At 46.6% G+C, this 25,546-nt stretch overlaps 1 protein-coding gene and 1 long non-coding RNA gene across 2 annotated transcripts in view; one reads left to right on the forward strand and one right to left on the reverse strand.

The window, feature by feature from the left end:
- Positions 1-20,522, forward strand: part of LOC140418006 (uncharacterized) — an 82,973-nt gene extending 62,451 nt beyond the window's left edge. The window contains 3 exon segments of the mRNA XM_072501436.1: positions 4,179-4,940; positions 9,934-10,012; positions 19,104-20,522. Coding sequence (XP_072357537.1) covers positions 4,179-4,940; positions 9,934-10,012; positions 19,104-20,066 — 1,804 coding nt within the window. The 3' untranslated portion in view covers positions 20,067-20,522.
- LOC140422224 (uncharacterized) lies at positions 7,120-14,871 on the reverse strand. The gene is made up of 2 exons (XR_011947324.1): positions 14,574-14,871; positions 7,120-7,541 (listed from the first exon to the last, which is right to left on the reverse strand). It is a non-coding gene; the product is annotated as an uncharacterized lncRNA (long non-coding RNA).
- Positions 20,523-25,546: the final 5,024 nt, after the last annotated feature.

Raw genomic sequence — 25,546 nt, forward strand, 5'->3', positions numbered from 1 at the left:
TACAATATGTGACTTCTAACTAATCAGTTTCCTCAAAGCCTAATCCTAATCAGTGAGAGTCACAACTTGTATCTATTGAATGTCTTTAACCAGTAAATGTTTCAAGAGAAATTAAAACACCCAGTAGTTAACTGAAAGAGCTAAACCACAAGGCTTAATGTCTTTAAACAAAATCAAATTTTAATGTGATTTTTTTAAAAAGCACATAATGAAACACTACATTTTGTAATTACATAAGTTGTAAAGTCCGAACTGTATTGTCGTTCGACCGAAGAGATTCTTTACACATTGTGAGATCTTGAAGGTTTGTTTACTTTTTCAGGGATTAACCCAAAGGTATGCCACAGCCCTCTGGAATACACATCATTTTCTTCTCAATATTTCAGCAACTCTTCTCAGGCCCAACGATTCGTCCACATCTTTCCATTAGCTTTTGGTAAATTGAGCCTCCAATGCTTGATGTCTCTGGATTACTCAGCACAAGATTGAGCCTCACTGCCTTGTTGTGACTTTGGGCAGACAGATTTCTTTTTCCAACCAGCGCCCAGATCTTCTTCACTCCTCATTTCAAGCTCACTGTTGAAGCTGATTGCTTCCACAACCAGAGAAACCAACTGTGCCGGTCACTGTAGGTTTCTTCATCTAGCTCCAAGCTAGGTAAACCTTCCAGCTTTTTTTCCCCTCACGAAATCCAAGGAAACTTGAAAATACAGTAGACCAAATCTTCAATTGCCTTCTGTGAGAAATGCCCAGATAAATCCAACAAAAGAACCTCCCAAACCCTACAACCCACCTTCATGGCAATGTGATATGTTCATAGAGGTTCCAAACACAAAAGCAAAGTAAATATGATTTACCTTCAAAGCAACCTTTCATTCTATGATCCACATTAAATATGAATTAGATTTTCACAACAACTCTCAAAGAGAATAAGTGGGCTGGAAGCAAACTTATGAGATCAACCAGTCCAGCAGGAATGAACCGTCCCACTTCTATTAGCTGTCAGATTGAACATGATCCAGTGATGGGAGTGAGAAACAACAGAAATAACAGCAAAATTCGAACCCTGTAATCACTGGTGAGCTTGCTCAGGTCTCAGTTCAGATAACCGACTGAATCTCTACCCACACAGGGAGCTGGAGAATTGTCTCTCCCCAGTGTGAACTCGTTGGTATGTCAGCAGACTGGATGACCAGGTGAATCCCTGCCCCCACACATAGGCAACTGGTCAAGAACCTCTCCCCGGTGTGAACTCACGGATGTGTTAGCAGATTGTACGAACTGTTGCTAACACAATTATATCTTTGTTTTTCAAACAAGGTGAAGAAGCAGTGCACAATATTTTAGATGTGGCCTCGCCAAGGCCCTGCGCTGCTTCCATTCCCCTTCTACTAGCAAACCAACGTTTTGTGATTCCTGTACCAGGACACCCAGATCTCTCTGTACCACTTAGTATTGCAATCTCACTCCATTTAAATAGGATGCTGTTTCTCTACTCCTCTTGCCAAAGTGAAAAAGTTCATATTCTCTCACATTATATTCCATCTGCATTTTCCCCCACACACTTAACCTGCCTGCATCTTTTTGTAGACATAGCATCATAGAATTTACAGTGCAGAAGGAGGCCATTCGGCCCATCAAGGCTGCACTGGCCCTCCGAAAGAGCACCTACTTATCCCCACCCTTCCACCCTATCCTTCTAACCGTTCTAACCAAGCAGTTAAACTGGGACTCACTAACATCTCATCTGAAAGATGGTACCTCCAGCAGAGCAGCACTACCGCAGTGCTGCACTGCAGTATCAGCCCTGAGTTTTGTTCTACAGTCCTGAATGGGAAGATGAGCTCAGAACTTTGGAACTCAAGAGGTAGGAGAATTACCCACTGAGTTCTGACTGACAGTGAAGGTGAAGAGGACTGGGAGGAGGTATGTGTGGAGCATCAAAACCATCGCAGACCAGGTGGGCCGAATGGCCTGTTTCTTTGATGTCCATTCTATGTCATTTCAACCAGTGGAACATTTCAGACACGGAATGATCAATTTCATATTAAGGATTGTTTGGGTGTAATGCTGAAAGCAAACTTTTTTTGTAAAATAATTTCAGCTGAGTTGCCCTGAATGAATGAGGAGAGATCACAGGCAGCAGTTCTTAAAGAGACAACAGTTCTGAAAGAGACACCTATCACCCAGAAAATCTGCACTCAACTGATCCCACATCAATGATATCACGCAGGTTGTTCAATCCAAATCTGGTTTATTTGACCTAAATCGAGAATATTAAACTCCAGTCCAGTTCCAATCCTGTAACTTCAGAAGAATGAAACTCCAAGTGGCAGACTGAATATGGTTTGGTCCTGAATAGCAGCAACAACAGTAAAATCCTTCTCCCTCTCAAATGTTTGTTCCCCACACACTCCCTCTTCCTTGTTGATTTTGACACTGATTCATCCGAATATCCTCCTCCTGCTTTTCCCCAATTCTCCTCCCCTGAAGGTGCTGACTCCCTGGTTCAGTTTCACTCTCATCTATTGCCCTGCCCAATGTGTCACCCAGGTGTCTAAATCTTTACACCTGAAGTTAACAAATTGTTTTCGAGGGGGAACCTCATAATCAAATCCAGTGATTTCATTTTCATTTCATTTCAGTGACTACCGACATGTGCTTTGTGTCAGGGTGGGGTCACTGCGTCTCCCCCTCCTCTCCCCTCCCGCCCCTTTCCATCCCAGTCCCAGGAGTTTGGAGGCTGGGATCCGGGTGAGAAATGGCAGCCGTAATTCCCACAACCCCCCGCGCTGGAGAAACCGCTCGACCGCTGCGCGGGCAGCCTGGAACTGCGCATGTCCAAGGGTGATGTGAAATGGCGCATGTGCAGGAATGGACCTTTTACATTGGCCAAATGGTCGGCGCATCTGGAGGTAAATGTGCTTCCAGTGCCACATGACTTCCGTTGCCCATTGTTCTTTGGCGGCGCGGAGCCAATAGCAAGCTTTGACAGACCGGAAGGACATTGGCTCTCCAGCCTATCAGAGCGCGGGCATTGTGTGAATGAAGATTAAGCTTCACACAGTCTGAACCCTCCTCCTGTCTCCAATATCTGTGAGTAAAACACTTTATTTTCACCCCCTTTCCATTTCTTTTCTCATTCTGGCATTCAACTGTGGCCTTGCAGGAACATTCTGCTGTATCTTAACCAACTGAAACATCTATTAGATATATTTGTATTTTGATGGGGGAAGAGCTAACTGGTGGCGATTTAACCTGAGAATCACCACACCTCAGGCGAGGGGCAAAGTTGAGAAGGTGGGCCCTTCATGAATAACCTCAGCCAGCACAGGAATTTAACCACCTCTGTATCACAAACCAACTGTCCAGCCAACAGATCGAAACAAAATATCTAAACATGTATCAGTCTGGCAGCCTACATGAAGATTTTCAGTCTGTGTCCAGGACTGGAAGCAGAAGCATGGATCTGTTAATCAGCCTGAATCAGCATCTTCAGGAGAATTGGGAGGGGTAATACCAGAGTGAGAATGGAGGGAGAGTGCGTGGGGCGGACTTTACAGCTTCTGGGGAATGAGAAAGAGGAAAGAATGTTCCATAGAAACTAGAATTGTCTGTTCTGAATTTCTATCCTGCACTGACAGTAATGAATTTTGAAACTCTTTTTACAGGATACTTCAAGGGGAGGATTTACAGGCAGGAAACGAAGACGAAATATCACATCAAGATCTGACTGTCACTCAATTTTTCAGGTCCTGAAAATCATCAGTCTTTGAATATAGGAGAAATATTTGACTGTTCTGACAAAGGGTCATCTGGACTCAAAACGTTAGCTCTTTTCTCTCCCTACAGATGCTGCCAGACCTGCTGAGATTTTCCAGCATTTTCTCTTTGGTTTTTGGCTGTTCTGTGTTCTTCAAAAGATTTTAAACATTCGTGTGACTGGAAAAGCAACAGGACACACACACCCGAGTGAGAGTGTTCCAGCTTTAACCATTTACACAGCTTGAAAAAAACATTATCATATGGAGCCACATTTGTTCGGTGCGTGAAGACTTCATTTGATGGTCTAACATGGGGAGACACAAGGACACCTGCACCATGGAGAAACCATGGAAATGTGGAGAATGTGGGAAGGGATTCATATCCCCATCGAAGCTGGAAATTCATCGACGTAGCCACACCGGGGAGAAACCATTCACCTGCTCTGACTGTGGGAAGGCATTCACTCAGTTATCTAGCATGCTGATGCACCAGCGAGTTCACACCGGGGAGAGACCATTCACTTGCTCAGAGTGTGGGAGGGGTTTTGCTCAATTATCCAAACTGCAGAGGCACCAACAAATTCACACCAGGGAGAGACCGTTCACCTGCACTGAGTGTGGGAAGGGATTCAGAGATTCATCCACCTTGTTGGCCCACCAGCGAGTTCACACTGGGGAGAAGCCGTTTACCTGTTCTGACTGTGGGAAGGGATTTACTTATTTATGCAACCTGCTGACACACCAGCGAGTTCACACTGAGGAGAGACCATTCAGCTGCTCTCACTGCACAAAAAGGTTTAGAACGTCATCTAACCTGCTGGAACATCAGCGAGCTCACACTGGGGAGAGGCCATTCACCTGCTCTGACTGTGGGCAGGGGTTTACCCGGTCATCCAAACTGCAGAGACACCAACAGATTCACACTGGGGAGAGACCATTCACCTGCGGTGATTGTGGGAAGAGATTCAGAGATTCATCTGCACTGGTGACACACCAGCGAGTTCACACTGGAGAGAGACCGTTCACCTGCTCTGAGTGTGGGAAACGATTCCGAGATTCATCCAACCTGATGAGACACCAGCGAGCTCATTCTGGGGAGAGACCGTTCACCTGCTCTGAGTGTGAAAAGGGATTCACTCAATTTTCACACCTGCTGAGACACCAGCGAGTTCACCAGTGATTACAGAGGTTGGATTCTGCTGTTATTGCTGCTGTTGATCACACCCAGGACTGAACCATGTTCATTCTGACACTTGGTGAAGTGAGAGGTTCGGAGGGTTTCTTCCTGCTGGACTGGCCGGTCTCACAACTTGGCTTCCAGTGGGCTGATGCTCTTTGAGCCTGGGAGAGAACATTTCCACTGAAATGATCCACAAAAGCTGATAAAGGATATTTATTTTATCCTGGACAGTAAATAGTGTTTTTCCTACCACAGTTGAATCTAAAATAAATATATTTGTCTCTGTTCCATTGAGTCTGCAGCACAGGGCAAGGCCAGTCGGCTCAATTGGTCTCTTAGTATTCATGCTCCACATGAAAAGACAGCACGGGTGAGTACGGTAGCATAGTGGTTAGCACAATTACTTCACAGCTCCAGGGTCCCAGGTTTGATTCCCGGCTGGGTCACTGTCTGTGCGGAGTCTGCACGTTCTCCCCCTGTGTGCGTGGGTTTCCTCCGGGTGCTCCGGTTTCCTCCCACAGTCCAAAGATGTGCAGGTTAGGTGGATTGGCCATGATAAATTGTCCTTAGTGTCCAAAATTGCCCTTAGTGTTGATTGACTGGGGTTACTGAGTTATGGGAATAGGGCGGTGTGGGCTTGGGTGGGATGCTCTTTCCAAGAGCCGGTGCAGACTCGATGGGCCGAATGGCCTCCTTCTGCACTGTAAATTCTATGATTCTATGAACCTCCACCCATCCCTCTTCATCTCCTCCATCAGCATATCCTTCTATTCCTTTCTCCCTCATGTATTTCTAGCTTCCCCTTCAATGTATTCATGCTGTTCACCTCAACCACTCGCTGAGTAAAGAGGTTTCTCATTGAAATCCCTATTGGATTATTGAACCCCTTCATCATCTTAAAGACTTCCATCAGGTCACCCTTCAGTCTTCTCTTTTCTAGAGAAAGGTAGCTCCAGCCTTTCCTGAGGGTTAAATGCTCTCAGTTCTGGTATTATTCTTGTGAATCTTTGGTGTACCTTCTCCAGTGCCTCGATTTCCTTTTACTATCTGTGGGCTCCATATTTGAGGAAAGATGTGATATTCTCAGAGAGGATGCGGAGGAGATTTACGAGAATGGCACCAGGGATGAGGGACTTCAGTGAGTTGGAAAGACTGGAGCAGCTGAAATTGTTCTCTTTAGATTTGAGTCATGAGGACAGAGTAGGAGGCCATTCAGTCCATTGATTCCCTGTTGGCTCTGGAGCCAGCGAGTCAGTCTCATTGCCCCGTTCTAACCCTGTAGCCCTGCAAGTTCATTTCTCTCAAATGTCAATCCAATTTCCGTTTTAAATCCTCCCTTGTCTTCATTTCCAACCCCCTCACAGGCAGCGAGTTCCAGGTCATTACCATTCGCTTCATCAAAATATCCCCCCTCCCCACCACCTCCCAGCATTAATCTCTTACCTGAGACCTGAAATCTGGCCCTTCTATTCCTTTCTCTCTCATGTATGTATCTAGCTTCCCCTTCAATGGATTCATGGTGTTCACCTCAACCACTCGCTGTGGTAGCGAGTTCCACATTCTCACCACTCGCTGGATAAAGAGGTTTCTCATTGAAATCCCTATTGGACTATTGAACCCCTTCATAATCTTAAAGACTTCCATCAGGTCACCCTTCAGCCTTCTCTTTTCTTGAGAAAAGCAGCCCCAGTCTTTCCTGAGGGCAGCACGGTAGCATAGTGGTTAGTACAGTTGCTTCACAACTCCAGGGTCCAAGGTTCGAGTCCCGGCTTGGGTCACTGTCTGTGTGGAGTCTGCACATCCTCCCCGTGTGGGCGTGGGTTTCCTCCGGGTGCTCCGGTTTCCTCCCACAGTCCAAAGATGTGCAGGTTAGGTGGATTGGCCATGCTAAATTGCCCCTAGTGGGGTTACTGGGTTAGGGTGATGGACTGGAGGAGGCGTGTGCTTGAGTGGGGTGCTCTTTCCAAGGGCCTGTGCACTCGATGAGCCGAATGGCCTCCTTCTGCACTGCAAATTATATGATCTATACATACATGATATGATCGGAGGGTGAAATGCTCTCAGTTCTGGTATTATTCTTGTGAATCTTTGTTGCAACTTCTCCAGTGCCTCTATTTTTCTAAATGGAGATGACAAATGTTGACAGTGCTCCCAGTGACCCTGGTTCTAAACAAGTTGAACATAACCTCCCTGCTTTTCAAATCTATCTCTCTAGATTGGAACCCTTTTGATAACCCTATACCCCCTCATCCTTGTCCCATCAGCGAATGGGAACAGCTTTTCTTTATCCGTCTTACCTAAACCTTTCATAATCTTGTCCACCTCTCTCAAATCTCCCCTTGACCTCCTTTGCTCCAAGGTGAACAATCCCAGCCTGACATGAACAAACAAACAGAATATGTTAATAACTGGGATCGGACGGGACTGTTTAATTTCTGTTTTAAAGATACTGGGAATATTGTTCTGGACAATAAATGAATTGGAATATTTACCTTGGGTGTGAGTGAATGGAATCAATCTGGTATCCTCCTACGTTCTATTCATAACAGGGCAGATAAGACAGCCAGACACTCCCTTTGATCTTTTCATCAGCGTATCTGAGAGTTAAGAATATGTGACATGATTTTGGGATACCGGTGTGGGTGTGCAGATGTGATTTGTTACATGTGAAAAATAACAAGCCTAAATTCATGGTGAAATGGACTGAAGACCGGGTCCCAAACACACACAGCTACTGGAGACACAGCAGGAGATGAAATGGTTAATGTGGCCAGGGGATTGAGACACCATTGTGACATCATCAAGACATTGACACACTCCAGAGAGAAACTGACTTTGAAACAATCAGGATAGAATTAAACACACTGGACATGGTCAAAGTGGGAGTGAAATTAAAGCGATGATGGGATAAGGAAGGACTTGGGAGAAATAATACTGAGTAAGAACTGTCCACAAAGAGAGAGCTGGAGAATCTTGTACATCCATGCTTGATCTGTTGCTTGAAGCATCTGTCCTAATGTGCCAGTGACCTAGAACTCACGGTGTTCCTTCAGGAGAAGAAAATATCAAGTAGATGTTACCCCAGGCGGAGCCAGAACAGAACTGGAAAATAATGCGTCAGAGAGAGTGTTCTCCTCCCCCTCTAGGTGTGGACTCTAAGAATCCTGGGGGACTCCCTACTTCAGGTTTTCTTGCTAATTAGCGAACATTAAATTAAATTCTATGACTGGCTGGATTTATTATGAATTTGATTGTTACACTTCTCCTGTTTTTATTCCTGTTGTGATTACGCTCTGGGTAATGATGGTTGACAGGTGACAGGATGGGAAATTGTGGTTTGGGTCTTCACTGACCAAATGTTTTATTGATCCGAAAGGTGCAATAAGGACCAAACTCCAACTGAAATAGAGCAGAGCTGAGAACAGACGACTTGCTGTGTGGGAAGAGGGAGATCAACAGCTCCCAGAGGACAGAGAAAACAAGAGTGCCTGGAATCCTAGACAACACCTGGCTGTCAAGGCCACCATGTTTTCACTGCTTGGCATGGGAATGCTGACTCCCTGTACCGGGGACGGAGCGTGGGGAAGACAATTGTTTGAGAGTTGGACGTGGCTTGGGTGGGTACAGATGGTTCAATGACAGGCTTTGTAATTGGTCTGTTCAAATATTAGTTCGGCAATGATTGGGTTAAATCAGTCTCCATAGACTTTGTGATGTAATAAAGTATAAGAAGGGACTCCCTGAGCACAGAGGTTTGTTGAGGTTTTACACATTCCACTGACTGGGACCATGGCATCTGGGGCAGAGCAGGGAGCATTTACCTGGAGATGGTGCTTCTACCCAGAGTGTAATGGGAATGCTGCTGCACTTTGATATTACTGCTCAGACATTAACATGTGTCAGCTCTTATTTATACTGAATAAAATCTAACCACGGTCACCAATAAAGGTTATGTGAATAATTTCAGAGTTTGGGGAAGCGGGTGTTAAGGATCAAAACATTCAAATTAGGAGGAGTAGGCCATTCGGCCCCTCAAGCCTACTCCACCATTCAATAAAATCAGGGCTGATCTGATTGTGGTCCCAACTCCACCTTCATTCCTCCACCCTTTCTCTCCCACGTCAATCAAGAATTTATCAAACTCAGCCTTAAAACGTATTCACTGCCCCTCCACTCTCTGGGGAAGAGAGATCCACAGACCCACGGCCCTCAGAACAAATATCCTCATCAGCATCTTAAATGGGAAACCCCTTGGGCTGGATTCTCCGCCTTGCCAACAGTGCACCCATGCTGGGGATTTCCTGGTGGCATGGGGCTGCCCACAATGGGAAACCCCATTGACCGGCTGGTGAGACGGAGAATCCCGCAGCACTGCACCAGAAAACAAAATCACAGCCCGGTTTTTAAACAGTGTCCCCGAGCTCTAGTCTCTGCCACAAGGGGAAACATCCTCCCATCATTCTCTCTGTCAATTCCACTCAGGACCTCGTGTTTCAATAAGATCATCTCTCATTCTTCTCAACAGCAATGGATACAGTCCAAACCTGTCAAACCTTTCCTCAGAGGATAACCCCCTCATTCCATGAATCCGGGGAGTCAACCTCTAAATTGTTTCTAATGCAACTATCTCATTTCTGAAATAAGGAGACCCAAACTGTACACAGTGCTCTAAATATGGTCTCTCCAAGGCCCTGTACAACTGCAGCAAAACATCCCAACTTTTATGTTCCAGTCCCCTTGCAATAAACAACAATATTCCATTGTGCTTCCCAATCACTGGCTGTACCTGCAAACTAATTTACTGAGATTCCTGTATCAGGACACCCAGATCCCTCTGTACGTCACAGTTCTGAAATCTTTCTCCATTTCTATAATATGCTGTTTTATTTAATCCTTCCTGCCAAAGTGGACAAGTTCACGTTTTTCCACGTTATGCTCCATCCGTAACATTTTTGTCCATTCACTTAACCTATTTGTTGTCCTTTGCAGACTCCTTAAGTCCACGTCACAAATTACTTTCTGGCCTATCTTTGTGTCATCAGCAAATTTCGTTGTCAAGGACGTCACGGTGGTGCAGTGGTTAGCACTGCTGCCTCACAGCTCTGAGGACCCGGGTTTGATCCAGGCCGGGTCACTGTCCTTGTGGAGTTTGCACATTATCCCCGTAATTGCGTGAGTCTCACCCCCACAACCCAAAGATGTGCAGGGTAGGTGAACTGGCCACACTAAACTGCCCCTTAAGTGGAAAAAATAAGAGAATTGGGTACTTTAATTTTTTTTTTTTTAAATTAGCCGCCATGCATTCGATTCCATCATCCAACTCATTATAACTAGAAACAATACTAACTAAACATTACTTTTGTCGGAAACCTACACATTAAAGTCTAAAATAGAACTTTGCCCTTTACACAATCAAAAACTGCACTTCACAATTATATTTTACTCTACCCCGGAAGTCGAAACTTAATCGTTTCAGAATCAGTCCAAAGTGATGATTCATTCCCCAGAGTTCCACTCTTTTCTGTCTGGCAGCCTTTAACCCCAGAACTGTCTTTCATGGTGAATGATTGGCGAGATACCAGAAAACCGAGAGTAGGCATAAATCAGTCATTTTCTGGTTGGCAAGATGTAATGAGCGGTGTGTCACCGGGATCAGTGCTGGAGCCTCAACTTTTTATAATTTATATCAATGACTTGGACAACGGGACCGAAGGTATGGTCATTAAGTTTGCTGATGATGCAGGCAAAAAGGAAAAGGAGGTGATGCTGTGCTGATAATAAGGGACGGAATCAGTACATTAGTAAGGGAGGATCTCAGTCAGGAATCTGTTTGGGTGGAGCTAAGAAACAGCATGGGGCAGCAAACATTGGTAAGAGTTGTTTATAGACCACCAAACAGTAGTGGTGGGGCATGAGATTGTAGCATGGGTAAAACAGTTATCATGGGTGACTTCAATCTGCATATAGACTGTGTAAACCTAATGAGCACTGATGCTGTGGAGGACAAGTCTCCGGACTGTGTAGGGACGGTTTTCTAGAACAGTAAGTTGAGGAACCAACTAGAGAACCAACTGTTTTAGATCCAGTATTATGTAGCAATAAAGGGTTAATTAATAATAACAGTGACCCGGGGCGGGATCAAACCTGGGACCTCGGTGCCGTGATGCAGCAGTGCTAACCACTGTGCCACCGTTCTGCCCGCTGGTAGAGGAAGTTAAAGACAGTATAAGATTGAAAGAAAAGGCCAATAAAGTTACCAGAAATAGTAAAGCTGAGGATTGGGAGGATTTTATAATTGTGTAAAGGAGGGCGAAGACACTCATAAAGAAAGGGAGAATAGAATATCAATGTAAACTAGAAAAAAAAACATATAAATGGACTGTAAAAGCCTTGTCGGTACATAAAAAGGAAACATTTGGTGAAGATAAACATGGATCTTTTATAGGTAGAGACAGGAGAATTTTATAATCGAGCATAGATCTTTAAAATGTCATAAACAAGTGCAGAAAGTAATCGAGAAGACTAATGAAATGCTGGCCTTTATATTTAGAGGACTGGAGTATAAGGACGCAGACGTTATGCTGCAGCTTTACAAAACTCTAGTTAGACCCCACTTGGAGACTGTGAGCAGTTCTGGGCACTAAACCTGGAGGTGACCAGCTGTGTAGATGAGGGAAATGCATTTGACGGAGTCTATTTGGACTTCAGCAAGGCTTTTGATAAGGTCCCACATGGGAGACTGATAGTGAAGGTAAGAGCCCATGAGATCCAAGGAGATTTGGATCCAAAATTGGCTGAATGGCAGGAAGCAGAGGGTGATAGTTGAGGGATGTTTTTCTGACTGGAAGACTGTGTCCAGTGAGGTCCCACAGAGATCAGTGTTGGGGCCCTTGCTGTTTGTGGTTTATATAAATGACTTGGACATGAATGTAGGGGGGTTGATCAGTAAGTTTGCGGATGACATGAAAATTGGTGGGGTGGTAAATAGTGAGGAGGATAGCCTTTCATTACAGGGGGGTTGGTCAGATGGGTTGGTCAGATGGGCTGATCAGTGGTAAATGAAATTCAATCTGGATAAGTGATGCACTTGGGCAGGTCAAACAAGGCAAGGGAATACATGGTAAACGGCAGGACCCTGGGAAGCACCGAGGATCAGAGGGACTTGGTGTGCATGTACACCAGTCTCTTAAGGTGGCAGAGCAGGAGGATCCAGTGGTTAAGAAGGCATATGGCATACTTGTCTTTATTAGCTGAGGCACAGAGTTTAAGAGCAGGGAGGTTATGCTTGAACTGTATTAAACATTGGTTAGGCCACAGCTAGAGTATTGTGTGCAGTTCTGGAATCCACATTATAGGAGGGTTGGGATAGCACTGGAAAGGGTGCAGAGGAGATTTACCAGGATGTTTCCTGGGATGGAGAGTTTTAGTTATGAAGAGAGATTGGATAGACTTGGATTGTTTTCCTTGGAGCAGCGGAGACTGAGGGGAACATGATTGAGATGTAAAAAATTATGAGGGACATAAATAGAGTAGACAGGAAAAAACTTTCCCTTTCGTGGAGCGATCAGTGACCAAGGGGCATAGGTTTAAGAGGCAGGAAGTTTAGAGGGGATGGGAGGAAAAGTTTTTTTACCCAGAGGGTGGTGGGAGTTTGGAACTCGCTGCCTGAAAGGCTGCTGGAAGCAGAAACCCTCATAACATTTAAGAAGCATTTAGATCGGCACTGGCGATGCCCAGGCTATAGGCCAAGTGCTGGAAAATGGGATTAGAATGGTTAAGTGGTTGTTTTGGACTGGCGCAGACTCGATGGGCCGAAAGGCCTTTATGTGCTGTATGACTCTATGACCTATGTGAAGTTGAGGTTACAATCAGATCAACTGGTGTCTCTGATGGTGCCTGTGAAGGTTGGATAACTGAGTGAATCCCTTCTTACACTGAGAGCAGGTGAACAGCTTCTCCCCAGTGTGAATGCATCGATGAGCTTCCAGCAAACATGGGGCTCTGTATCCCTTCCCACAATCCGAACATTTCCACGGTTCTTCCGTTAACTCGGCCCCTGGTATTTCCCCCTCCAGACGTGTGAAGTTCATTCCGGTGGGGGGAGGGGGGGGGGGGGGGGAGGGGAGAGAGAGAGAGAGAGAGAGAGAGAGAGAGAGAGAGAGAGAGAGAGAGAGAGAGAGAGATGATCATTTCTTACACTGCTAATAAAAGGTGCAGGTGCTGGAGAACCAGCGGCGTCTGGGGGTTTCTTTGGCGAAGGCCGAGGAGAATTATAAGGAGGCCTGAGTAAGCTATTGCTGAAGGAGGCTAACGCAGCAAGACTCCCTATTTACTCAGCAGGTTGAGAAAAGTTTAAAGTTTGCGAGGTAGAAGTTGTACGAGTTTGGGAGTAACCCGAGCAAATACAAAGGCCGGCTTTGGAGCGATTTTCTCTGTGCGGCTTGGCGGAGGGAAAAGGGTCATGAAGACGGAGGAAATAAACCAAAATTTTGGGAATTCTATGCAGGATTATACAAGCCTGAGCAGTCTGGTGATGTGTTGGCGGGTGTGGAGCATTATTTCTCTTCCTTGAATCTCCCGGAGGCCCCAGAAAGCCAGCATGAAGCTCTTAATGCTACTCTTTCTGGGGAAGCGATGGCAAAGACCATGAAGGAGCTTGAGCCAGGTAAAGCGCTGGGACCACATGGCTGTGGGTGTGGGTTTTACAGGGGATTTGAGGTTTACTGTTGGATCTATTTGTGGGTATGTATTATCACTTTGACTCAAGTATGCTGCCATCGACTCTTTGTGAGGTTTATGTCCGTTTGATTCTGAAGCGGACAAGGATCACGAGAGTGTGTCTCTTATCAGCCAATCTCTCTTTTGAATGTTGACTTGAAACTGCTATCTAAAGTTTTGGTGAGAAAGTTGGAGGGCATCCTTCCGCCAATCAATTTCTTCTTTAAATTTAGAGTACACAATTCATTTTTTCCAATTTAGGGACAATTTAGCTTGGCCAATCCACCTACCCTGCACATCTTTGGGTTGTGGGGGTGAAACCCACACAAACACGGGAGAATGTGCAAACTCCACACGGACAGTGACCCAGAGCCGGGGTGAAACCTGGGACCTCGGCGCCGTGAGGCAGCAGTGCTAACCACTGCACCACCATGCTGCCCTCCTTCTGACAATCATGAGGGAGGACCAGTCTGACCTCGCTCTGCATCACTAACCAGCTGAGCTAAATTGGCTCCTAATTACATTACAAGCTGGGCAGTCACACAAAGCCCACGCTGATTAGCTGGAGAACCAGAGTCCTTCTGTCCTCCAACTCTTGCCATTGGTCAATACCTCAGGTAAAAGGTCAGGAGGCGGGCTACCCTTTGCACATGCATATTACAAGCTGGGCAGCGGCAGGGTTCATGAATGTCGTATTTGGGCTTCTGAGAAGATCGCGACAAATAAATGTGTCAAGCTGAGAATGCAAAGGCTGTCAATGTCTTTAAGAGAGAGAGACCTGGGCCAAGCTTTGCAGAGTCTGCACCCTCCCTGGATTCACTTCCTTTCCCTTCAGTTGCTGCAAGTGACCAATTGAAGGTGAGAATGAGAAAAGAAATGGAAAGAGGGAGAAAAGAAAATGTTTTACTTACAAATTTAGAGACGGGATGAAGTTTGCGTCCTTGTGAAGTTCAATTGAGCAGTCACACAAAGCCCGAGCTGATTAGCTGGAGGACCAGAGTCCTTCTGTCCTCCAACTCTTGCCATTGGTCAATACCTCAGGTAAACGGTCAGGAGGCGGGCTACCCTTTGCACATGCGCAGTCGTGGGCAGGGGGGAGATCACCGAGCGGCTTCTCGCTCTGGCCGTCTGCCGGTTGCCTGGAAACCTTGCCTCGAGGAGGTTCTGTTGTCGGTTTTTTTTTCTCCCCTGTTCAGGGGGCGGGCGAAACAACGGGTGGGGGCGGGAAGCGCCGGGCCTGCGCACTGGAACCCGGTGACGATAGAGCGGAATAGAGTAATTCCTATTGGCTGATTCAGGCAGGGCCCTATTGTGATGTCACAGCGGAAGTGAAGGAAAAAAACTCCTGTCTCCAACATCTGTGAGTAAAACACTTTCTTTTCTCCCCCTTTCCATTTCTCATTCTGACCTTCAATTGGTCACTTGCAGCAACTGAAGGGAAAGGAAGTGAATCCAGGGAGGGTGCAGACTCTGCAAAGCTTGGCCCAGGTCTCTCTCTCTCTCTCTTAAAGACATTGACATCCTTTGCTCCCTCAGCTTGACACATTTATTTGTCTGGCTAAAAGGATGGTCTCTCGCCATCGGGGGTAGCAGCGTGGTTGGGTGACCTGCGCGACTTCCTGCGGTTAGAGAAGATAAAGTATGAGTTAAGGGTGCAGCAGGGGAGTTTGAGAAAAGGTGGGGGATGTTTGTGACCATATTTGAGGAGCTGTTCGTCGCCGGGGTTTGGGGGGGAGAGAGGGAGCTGTTCGTCACCGGGGGGGGGGGGGGGGGGATCTGTACAAACGGTATAGTTGATTGTTGGGAAGAATGTTTCCCGGGGTGTTTATTTGCTGTAACCTACTTTGATACAAGTTTGAATAAAATGCATTAAAGAAAAAAAAAAATCATAAATAAAAGGATGGTCTCTTTCCTGATGTTCACAATTAAAGGAAAATAAAATGCTGGAAAATCTCAGCAGGTCTGGCAGCACCTGCAGGGAGAGAAAAAAGCTGATGTTTCAAGTCCGATGACTCTTTGACAAACCTTTGACAAAGAGTCATCAGACTCAAAACATTACCTCTTTTCTCTCCCTACACATGCTGCCAGACCTGCGGAGACTTTCCAGCATTTTCTCTTTGTTTCAGATTCCAGCATCTGCAGTAATTTTATTTTATCACAATTAAAGGGCTGGTTTCTCCAGGAGATGGCTGCTATTTAATGGGACAGTAAATTAATATCGGCTAGAGATGTGTCTAGTATTTTTAAATTAGATATATTATTTATGGTCTGTAATAAAGTACATTTACTATTATTTCTGGTTGTGTAATATTGTACTGTCGCTATTTATATATTTCCAGTCATCTCTTCCCTCAAAAGGCTATTAGTCTATGGAATTCTCTTCCACAGGGATCAGTGCAGTCTGTGGATCACTGAATGATATCAAGGATGAGTTGGACAGATTTTTAATATTTCTTTTATGTTTTTATACCATTTTTAAAATAATGAATGCAACAGAATAACAGAAATATTGATGGAAAATGGGTACAGTGTAGAACAACTGATACTGCCGCATAAATACAAGCAACACATTGCAGAATTAATTCAGAGCAGGCTATTTGAGCGACCAGAGCCTCTAGATGAAATGCCAAATCAGTTAACAGGTTAACATAGTGAGTGGGGAAAGATGGTAAGATTATATTAAAAACAGAAGAATAACAATGCAGGGCGCATACCCCAAAATATTACAAAACATACTAACAGCATAGTCGAATTAAAATAACATAGATGACATAGATAGTGCAGAAGGAGGCCATTCGCTTCTTCAAGTCTGCACTGACCCTCAGAAAAAGCACTCACAGAGGCAGACTCCCCATCCTATTCCCATAATCTGGTGCATTGATCATGGTCAACCCACCTAACCTAACATCGTTTGTGCGGAGGGGCAAGAATTCAAAAAATCCCTAAAACAGTACTACAATGGAGAAGAAACATGGGAGGCCTGGCCCTCCTGAACTTGCAATACTATCACTGGGCAGCCACGGCCGAAAGAGTGAGGAGATGGGTAAAGGACCCAGTCATAGAATGGTTGATGATGGACGAGTCCTCGTGTACAGGAATGACCCTCCTGGCCCTCGCCACAGCAACACTCCCATCCCCGCCTGCACCGGTCCAGTGATGGTAGCTACCCTGAGAACCTGGAACCAGATGTGGCAGCATTTCAGTCTGACCGATGTGTCCATCATGGCCCCCATCTGCAGCAACCATAGGTTTGCACCAGCAATTCTCAACACCACCTTCAAGAGGTGGAGACAGGACGGGGGAACTTTTACACGGTTAGGGACTTTTACACGGGAAATAGACTAGCGACCTTAGAGGAGCTGACGGAGAGACTGGACCTACCAAACAGGGATGAGCTCCAGGTCAAAAACTTTCTCCGCAAGGAGACACCAGCATACCCAGGAACCCTGAGAAGCACAATGCAAGAGGAGTTACTGGACGCAGACAGTCTGGGGAAGGGAAACTATGGACCTGTACGGACAACTCTTAATAAGGATGTGCTCCTTACTTAATGAAACCCAGGAAAAATGGGAGGAAGAGCGAGGGACGGAAATGGGGTGGGGTCTCTGGAGCGAAGCACTGAACGGGACCAACTCCACCTTCTCCTACGCAAGGCTAAGCTTCATGCACCTGAATGTTATGCACAGAACGTACCTGACAAGAACCCGAATGAGCAGGTTCTTCCCGGAGATGGAGGACAAATGTGAATGGAGCCAGCGGGGCCTGGCAAACCATGCCCACATGTTCTGGGTATGCCCCAGACTTGTCGAATTCTGGACAGCCTAACAGCCTATTTAGAGGCAATGTCCATGGTTGCAGTCTTCGGGGTATCGGACCAGCCAGAACTATTCATGGGTTAGAGGGTGGACGCCCTTGCCTTTGGTTCTCTAATCGGCCTCTGGAGAATCCTGCTCGGCTGGCGATCAGCAGTACTACCCACAGCTGCAGACTGGCTGGCAGACCTATCGGAATTTCTCCACCTGGAGAAGAACAAGTTCACCGTCCAAGGGTCAGAGGATGGTTCCCACAAAGTGTGGAGGCCATTCACCAACTTGTTCCAGGACCTGTTTGAAGCCAGCGGTCAATGGAAAACTGGGGAGGGAGGTGGGCGTACGGGAACCAACGGGATCACAGGGAGCAGGCAGGAAAAGGGATGTGGGGAGGGTAGGGTGAGGCCAGAAACCAACTGACACAAACACCAGAGAGCCTAGAACAAAAACACAAGAAGAGGAACCCCCCAAGGGAAGGTTTAAAACAGGACAGGGAATGCACGGGGTGGAAGGGCGAGGCCCATGAATGGGGGGGAAGGGAGGGCACCGTCCACTTGTAAATAACAGCTAACTCCCATTGTACAGTGAAGGGCCCAGGAAAGTACCCAGAAACGACGAGTGAAGGGGGCGGAGGGAAGGGACGGGAGATGGGGGGACTGGCACAAAGGAAATTGACATGCACATTGTAATCGGCAGAGTTACCCTGACTGGATTGTGTATAATAAGCATTGCCACAACCCTGATACTCGATGAAAAAGAGGTGAAAAAAACTGCCCCAACCAATCCCGCTTCAATTTAAAGTGTTCCTCATAATCCAGATGGGTTTCCTGTAATAAATCTATGTCGACTTTCTCCTTAAGAAAGGAGAGGATCTTTTTCCTTCTGATAGGGTGATGGATGCCCCGTACATTCCCTGAGAAAATTTGCAGATTAACTGCCACCATTAGTTAGGCGACAGAGAGAACAGGAACAGATTTTCACGCCACAATCGGGCGTGCGCCATTACCCCCTCCTCCAACTCTCTTTACACCAGAGGCACCAAAGTCTCCCCAAACTGCTCCTTTCACAGATAAAAGCCCCGTCTATACCAGAGTAGGATAAAGTCAACAACACACAAACCCTCCCATAATAACAAAAATACAAAAGAATCACGACCACAATAGATCCGAGCGGACATTCCTCAATAAGACTGAGGACCCGGAGGATTAACCCCACGGCCAGACTGTCGTTCCCCTCAGGATACCATCTCCAAAATGAGGGGAAGAAAAGTAACTTTTGTAAATTGTTTTTACAGGATATTAGAAGAGGAGGAATTGCAAACAGAAATCTCAAACATCACGTCTCAATCTGACTGAGTCTCTGAATTCCTTGTAACTGAATATCACCGGATTTTGAATCTAGAAGGAGAAATGTTTGTCTTTTCTGTCGGCTTCAAAACATAATTCTGACTGGAAAAACCCCGAGACACACACACCCGAGTGAGAGTGTTCCAGAGCACTGACTGTGGAAAGAGTTTGAACCAGTTGCACAGATTTTTTAAAAAATCACACCATTCACATGGGGGAAAGACCGTACACATGTTCTGTGTGTGGACGAGGCTTCAACTGATCGACAAACCTGGAGAGACACAAGGGCACCCCCACCCTGGAGAAACAGTGGATATGTGGAGACTGTGGGAAGGGATTCAGGGCTCCATCTGCACTGGAAGCTCATCGGCACATTCACACTGGGGAGAGGCCGTTCACCTGCTCTCAGTGTGAGAAGGGATTCATTCAGTTATCCGCCCTGCAGTCACACCAGCGAGTTTACACTGGGGAGACGCCGTTCAATTGCTCTGTGTGTGGGAAGGGATTCGGTGATTCATCCAACCTGCGGATACATCAGCGAGTTCACACTGGGGAGAGGCCGTTCATCTGCTCTCAATGTGAGAAGACATTCACTCAGTTAGTTCACCTGCAGTCACACCAGTGAGTCCACACAGGGGAGAGGCCGTTCACCTGCTCTGTGTGTGGGAAGGGATTCGGTGATTCATCCAACCTGCGGATACATCAGCGAGTCCACACTGGGGAGAAGCCGTTCACCTGCTCTCAGTGTGAGAAGGGATTCACTCAATCATCCGACCTGCAGAAACACCAGCGAATTCACACTGGGGAGAGGCTGTTCACCTGCTCTCAGTGTGAGAAGGGATTCACTCAATCATCCAGCCTGCTGACACACCAGCGAGTTCACACTGGGGAGAAGCCATTCACCTGCTCTCAGTGTGAGAAGGGATTCACTCAATTATCCAGCCTGCGAAGACACCAGCGAGTTCACACTGGGGAGAGGCCGTTCACCTGCTCTCAGTGTGAGAAGGGATTCACCACTTCATCGAGCCTGCTGATACATCAGCGAGTTCACACTGGGGAGAGGCCGTTCACCTGCTCTCCGTGTGAGAAGAGATTCACTACTTCATCGAGCCTGCTGACACACCAGCGAGTTCACACTGGGGAGAGGCCATTCACCTGCTCTCAGTGTGAGAAGGGATTCACTCGGTTATCCCACCTGCAAAGACACCAGCGAGTTTACACTGGGGAGAAGGCGTTAACCTGCTCTTAGTGAGAGAAGGGGGTTCAGATATCCATACACCCTGCAGGAACACGAGCGAGTTCACACCTGGAAGAGGCCATTCACCTGCTCTGAGCAGGGGAGACATTCAGTGATCCGTCCCAACTACGGAGACACTAGCGAGTTAATTCTGGAGAGAGACCATTCATCTGGTCTCAATGTGGGGAGGGTGTTTTGTGATTCATCACACCTGTTGTGACAGTTCACAATAAATTACAGATGTTGGCTCCTTTGTTATTGTTTCTTCTCTCACTGACATCCAGGACTGCATTTTGTTCATTCTGACATCTGGTGAATGGTGATGATTGGAGGGTTTCTTTCTGCTGGACTGGCCGGTCTAACACCTCTGCCTCCGGTGGGCTGACCATTTTTGAGCCTCGTTGCGATTACCTGGTTCCAAGTTTGACGAGGAGCACAGAATGAAAAGGTGTTTGCACGTTGGAAGATATTTAGTTCCCAAAGCAGCCATGTTGCCATTAAGATGGGCTGTGGTGGTTACAGGGTTCTTTTGTCTAGTTTATCTGGGTGTTTCTCGCAGAAGGAAACTGTCATGGTATGAGGGGCAAGTTGTCTGGTAGATTGGGAAATTACAATAAACATATCACTGAAAGTGGCAACGCAGGTGGATAAGGAGCTAAGAAGGCAGACGACATGCTTGTCTTCATTGGTCGGGGTATTGAGTATAAAAAGTGGCAAGTCATGCTGCAGCTGTACAGAACCTTAGTTCGGCCACACGTGGAATATTGCCGACAATTCTGGTCACCACATTACCAAAAGGATGTGGAGGCTTTGGAGAGAGTACAGAGGAGGTTTACCAGGATGTTTCCTGGCCTTGAGAGGTTGGATAAACTTGGATTGTATTCACGAGAGCGACGGAGTTGAGGGACGACCTGATAAAAAGAGTGGATAGTCAGAAGCTTTTTCCCAGGTTGGAAAAGTCAATTACCAGGTTGTGGTAATACCAGGTATGGCAGTACCTGAGAGGTGAATCACCATTGGCTAAACCTAGGAGTCTACCATTGGCTAACGTACGTAGCTCCGCTCTGAGAGGCGGGGTATAAGAACCAATGCTATCCCAGCAGCCTTCACTTTCTGTATCGAAGCTGCTGGGTACAGTTCTAGCTGATTAAAGCTGATTAGTATGACTCTCCTTGTCTCGAGTGTAATTGATCGTGCATCACAGGTGACATAGGTTTAAGGTGCGAGGGGCAAAGTTTAGAGGGGACGTGCGAGGGACGTTTTTTACACAGAGGGTGGTGAGTGCCTGGAACTCGCTGCCGGAGGAGGTGGTGGAAGCAGGTACGATAGTGACGTTTAAGAGGCACCTTGACGAAAACATGAATCGGATGGTAATAGACGGATACAGACCCTGGAAGCAAAGAAGGTTGTTTTTAAAAAAAATGTTTTTATTCTCCATTTTCACATTTTCCTTCACAATTTACACCCCACACACAAACAGTAAACGTAACAAATACAAAATCAATCCCCTTAACAATACCAATGATCCCATCCTCCCACCACCCCAAACAACGGCCCACCTGCAATATATGCATCCAATAAAACAAACCCTCCCGCGGTGGCAACAAAAAACGAAGGAGAAAAAGAAAAAGGAGTCCGGGGCTGCCCATGGTCACCATTAACTTATAGAGTCCACTCCCCCTCCCCCCACCCCCCCTACATTCAACACCATCCAACCTCTGAAAGAGCACGTACATGATACCCAAGAGTTGTAAACACCCGCCCCCCCCCCCCCGCCTCTCCAACTCCTCCCGTCCACTGCCTTCTGTAAAACTCCCCCCAAACTCGGTTCCTTCCCCCCAACTTTCCACCCCAGCTAGATCACTTGGACCCTGTTCTGCCAGGCTCCGATGGCCGCAGCCCCTCCCCCCACCTCACTCCCGTTCACTGGCCAGCTTAAACCGGCCAGCGTGGAGGCCCACGCCCGGGTCCCTTTCCCCTTGCCCGGCCCTAGGAAAGCCCAGAAATCCCCTTTTAGCCCACAAACCCCGCATATCCACCTACACCCCAAAGAACCCTCATTACGACTGAAAGTCCCATTTCTTCTCTTGTCCAAATATATACAACATTGGCTCCTTTAGCCAATACACACGCACGCAGTGAAACAAAAAAGAAGAAAATACAGTCATGAGGTTACATCGGCACATGGCCATTTCTCAATTTCTCAGTTCTGCCACAGTCCTTCTGCCTTCGCAAACTCCTAAGCTGCTTCCGCCGTTCCAAAATAAAGGTCCTTGAGCTTGTAAGTCACCCTCAGCTTCACTGGATATACAATGCCACACTGCACCTTGCTAATGTACAGTGCCCTCTTCACCCGGTTGAAGGCAGCCCGCCTCCTCGCCAGCTGCACTGTAAAGTCCTGGTATACACGTATACCAGCCCACTGCACCACCCGCTTCTGCTTGGCCCAGCACAGGACCTTCTCCTTCACACTGTACCTACGGAAGCACAGAGTCACTACCCTTGGCGGCTCACTCGCCTTTGGTACAGGCCTCCACGACCGATGAGCCCGATCCAGTTCATATCGGGAGGGATCCTCCCCCTCCCCCAATAGTTTCACCAGCATCGCGGCAAAATACTCAGTCGGCCTCGGTACTTCAACTCCTTCGGGCAGCCCCAAAATCCTCAAATTCTGTCGCCTGGATCTGTTTTCCAGGTCTTCCATTTTTCCTCGCAGATCTTTGTTCCTGTCCATCACCTTCCGCATCTCCTTCCACATCGAGGTAAGTTGATCACCGTGCTGCAATAATGTCTCCTCCACTTCCTTCAGCGCCTCCCCTTGCTCTCGCACCTCCGCCACTGCGTTCGTCACCGGGGAAATCGCCTCCTCCACCAGCACACTCAACCTCTCTCATCTCCTTTCTCATTGTCTCCATGTATTTTGTAAACTGCCTTTCGAATTCCACAGCCACCACCTTAGTTATTTCTTCAGCCGTAAGCAATACGGCCTCCCCTGGTGCTTCAGCCTCCATTTTCCTTAGTGACCCCGCGGTGACCTTTCCACTCCCTGACGGACCTTCAGCTGTTTTCTTTACGACCGTTATTTTGCTCACCCTTGATATTTTTCTTCACTGTGCCTTCACTGCCGCCTCTGTGCCTTCTCCTTGCTTTTGCCGCCTCCGTGGACCCTGGGACCGGGCTTAAAGCCCCAAAAATGCTGTTCCCGAATGGGAGCCCTCCATTGTGCGGCTGCCTCCCGCCCGCCGTCACCTGAAGTCCCAGAAGATTTTAGTTTAGACCGCTATCACGATCCGAGAAGGCTTGGTGGGCCGAAGGGCCTGTTCCTGTGCTGTACTGTCCTTTGTTCTTTGTTCTTTGTATGACAACAGACAATAGACAGGTAACCACTCGCATTTTATTTACATAAAATATAGATTCCTTTAAGAAGCAAAAATTAAACCGCAAAAGTGAAGCTATCATAGCGAACAAGAAAAGTTAAAGATTCCATGAGATAAATGGAGGAGACTCAGAAAGTGGCCCAAATAGTAGTGAGTCTGAGGATTGGGAACTTGTTTTAGAATTCAGCAAAGGAGGACCAAGAAACTGATAAAGAGAAAATAGAATATGAGAGCAAACTGGGGAGAAACATCATAACCAACAGGAAAAGCTCCTATAGGAATGTGAAAAGGGAAAGATTAGCAAAGACCAATGTGGGTCCATTCCAGACAGAGACAGGAGAGTTTATAATGGTGGATAAGGAAATGGCAGAGAAACTAAACAATGTGTGTCTGTCTTCATGGAGGAAGATCCAGAAATTGTGCCCAAAACACGAGAGAACCAAGTGACCAGTGAGCACGAGGGACTGAAAGAGATAGTGGATGCATTGATTGTAATTTTCCAAAAATCCTTGGATTCTGGAGAAGTACCAGAGGATTGGAAAACTGCCAATGTGACGATTAGCCTAACATTTATTGTTGAAAAAAATGTTGGAATCAATTATTAGGAAGTAATAGCAGCACATTGAGAAAATCATAATCTAATCAAGCAGAGTCAGCATGGCTTTGTGAAAGGGAAACCGTGTCTGACTAATTTATCAGAGTGTTTCGAGGAAGTCTCAACCAGAGTGGATAGAGGGGGACCAGTAGATGTGTTGTATTTAAACTTCCAGAAGGCCTTTGACAAGGTACCTCACAAAACATTGACATGAGATAAGAACCCATGGCGTTGGCGTGGATAGAGAATTAGCTAATGAGCAGGAAACAGCAAGTGGGGATAAGGGGTTCTTTTTCAGGTTGGTGACCTGTAACCAGTGGCGTTCCACAGGGGTCAGTCCTGGGATCGCAACTGTGCAATTTACATTAATGACTTGGAGGAAGGAAGCAAATGTACTGTGCCCAAATTTGAAGACAAAAATAGGTGGAAAGGCAAGTTGCGAGGGGGATACAAACAGTTTGCAAAGAGATATTGAGAGGTTAAGCAAGTGGACAAAAAGTTGCCACATGGAGCATAATGTGGGAAAATGTGAAGTTCATTTTGGAAGGGAGAACAAAAGAACAGTATTATTTAAATGGAGAAAAACTGCAGAAAGCTGCAACACGAAGGGACTTGGGGGAACTTGTGCACGAAACACAGAAAGCTAGCAGACAGGTGCAGCAAGTAATCAGGAAGGCGAATGGAATGTTGGCCCTGATTCCAAGGGGGTTGGAGTATAAGAGTCGGGAAGTCTTGCTGCAGCTGTACAAGGTGCTGGTGAGACCACATCTGGAGAACTGTGAGCAATTTTGGTCCCCTTATTTAAGGAAAGATATTTTATTGGAGGCTGTTCAGAGAAGGTTCACTGTGATGATCCCCATTATGGAGGGATTGTCTTCGGGTCAAAGGTTAAACAGATTGGGACTCTACTCATTGGAATTTAGAAGAATGAGAGGTGATCTCATTGAAACATCCAGGATTCTTAAGGGGTTTGACAGGGTAAATGCTGAGAGGATGTTTCCCTTCGTGGGAGAGTCTAGGACCAGAGGGCACCCTCTCAGAATAAAGAGATGTCAATTTAAGACTGAGATGAGGAGGAATTTCTTCTGAGAGTCTTTGGAACTGAGAGAGTTGTGGGGACAGAGTCCTTGTGTATATTTAAGGCTGAGATAGATTATTTTTTTTTATTTTTTTTAAATGTGAATTTAGAGTGCCCAATTCATTTTTTTCCAATTAAGGGGCAATTTATTGTGGCCAATCCACCTACCCTGCACATCTTTGGGTTGTGGGGGCGAAACCCATGCAAACAAGGGGAGAATGTGCAAACTCCACACGGACAGTGACCCAGAGCCGGGATCGAACCTAGAACCTTGGCGGCGTGAGGCAGCAGTGCTAACCACTGCACCACTGTGTTGCCCAGCTGAGATAGATTCTTGATCAGTGAGGGAACCGAGGATTACGGGGAAAGGGCAGGAAAGTGAACGTGAGGAATGTTGGTTTCAGTCATGATCCTATTGAAATGTGGAGCAGGCTGGAAGGGC

This window comes from Scyliorhinus torazame, chromosome 5, assembly GCF_047496885.1.
Source record: "Scyliorhinus torazame isolate Kashiwa2021f chromosome 5, sScyTor2.1, whole genome shotgun sequence".
In the NCBI taxonomy this organism is placed as follows: Eukaryota; Metazoa; Chordata; class Chondrichthyes; order Carcharhiniformes; family Scyliorhinidae; genus Scyliorhinus; species Scyliorhinus torazame.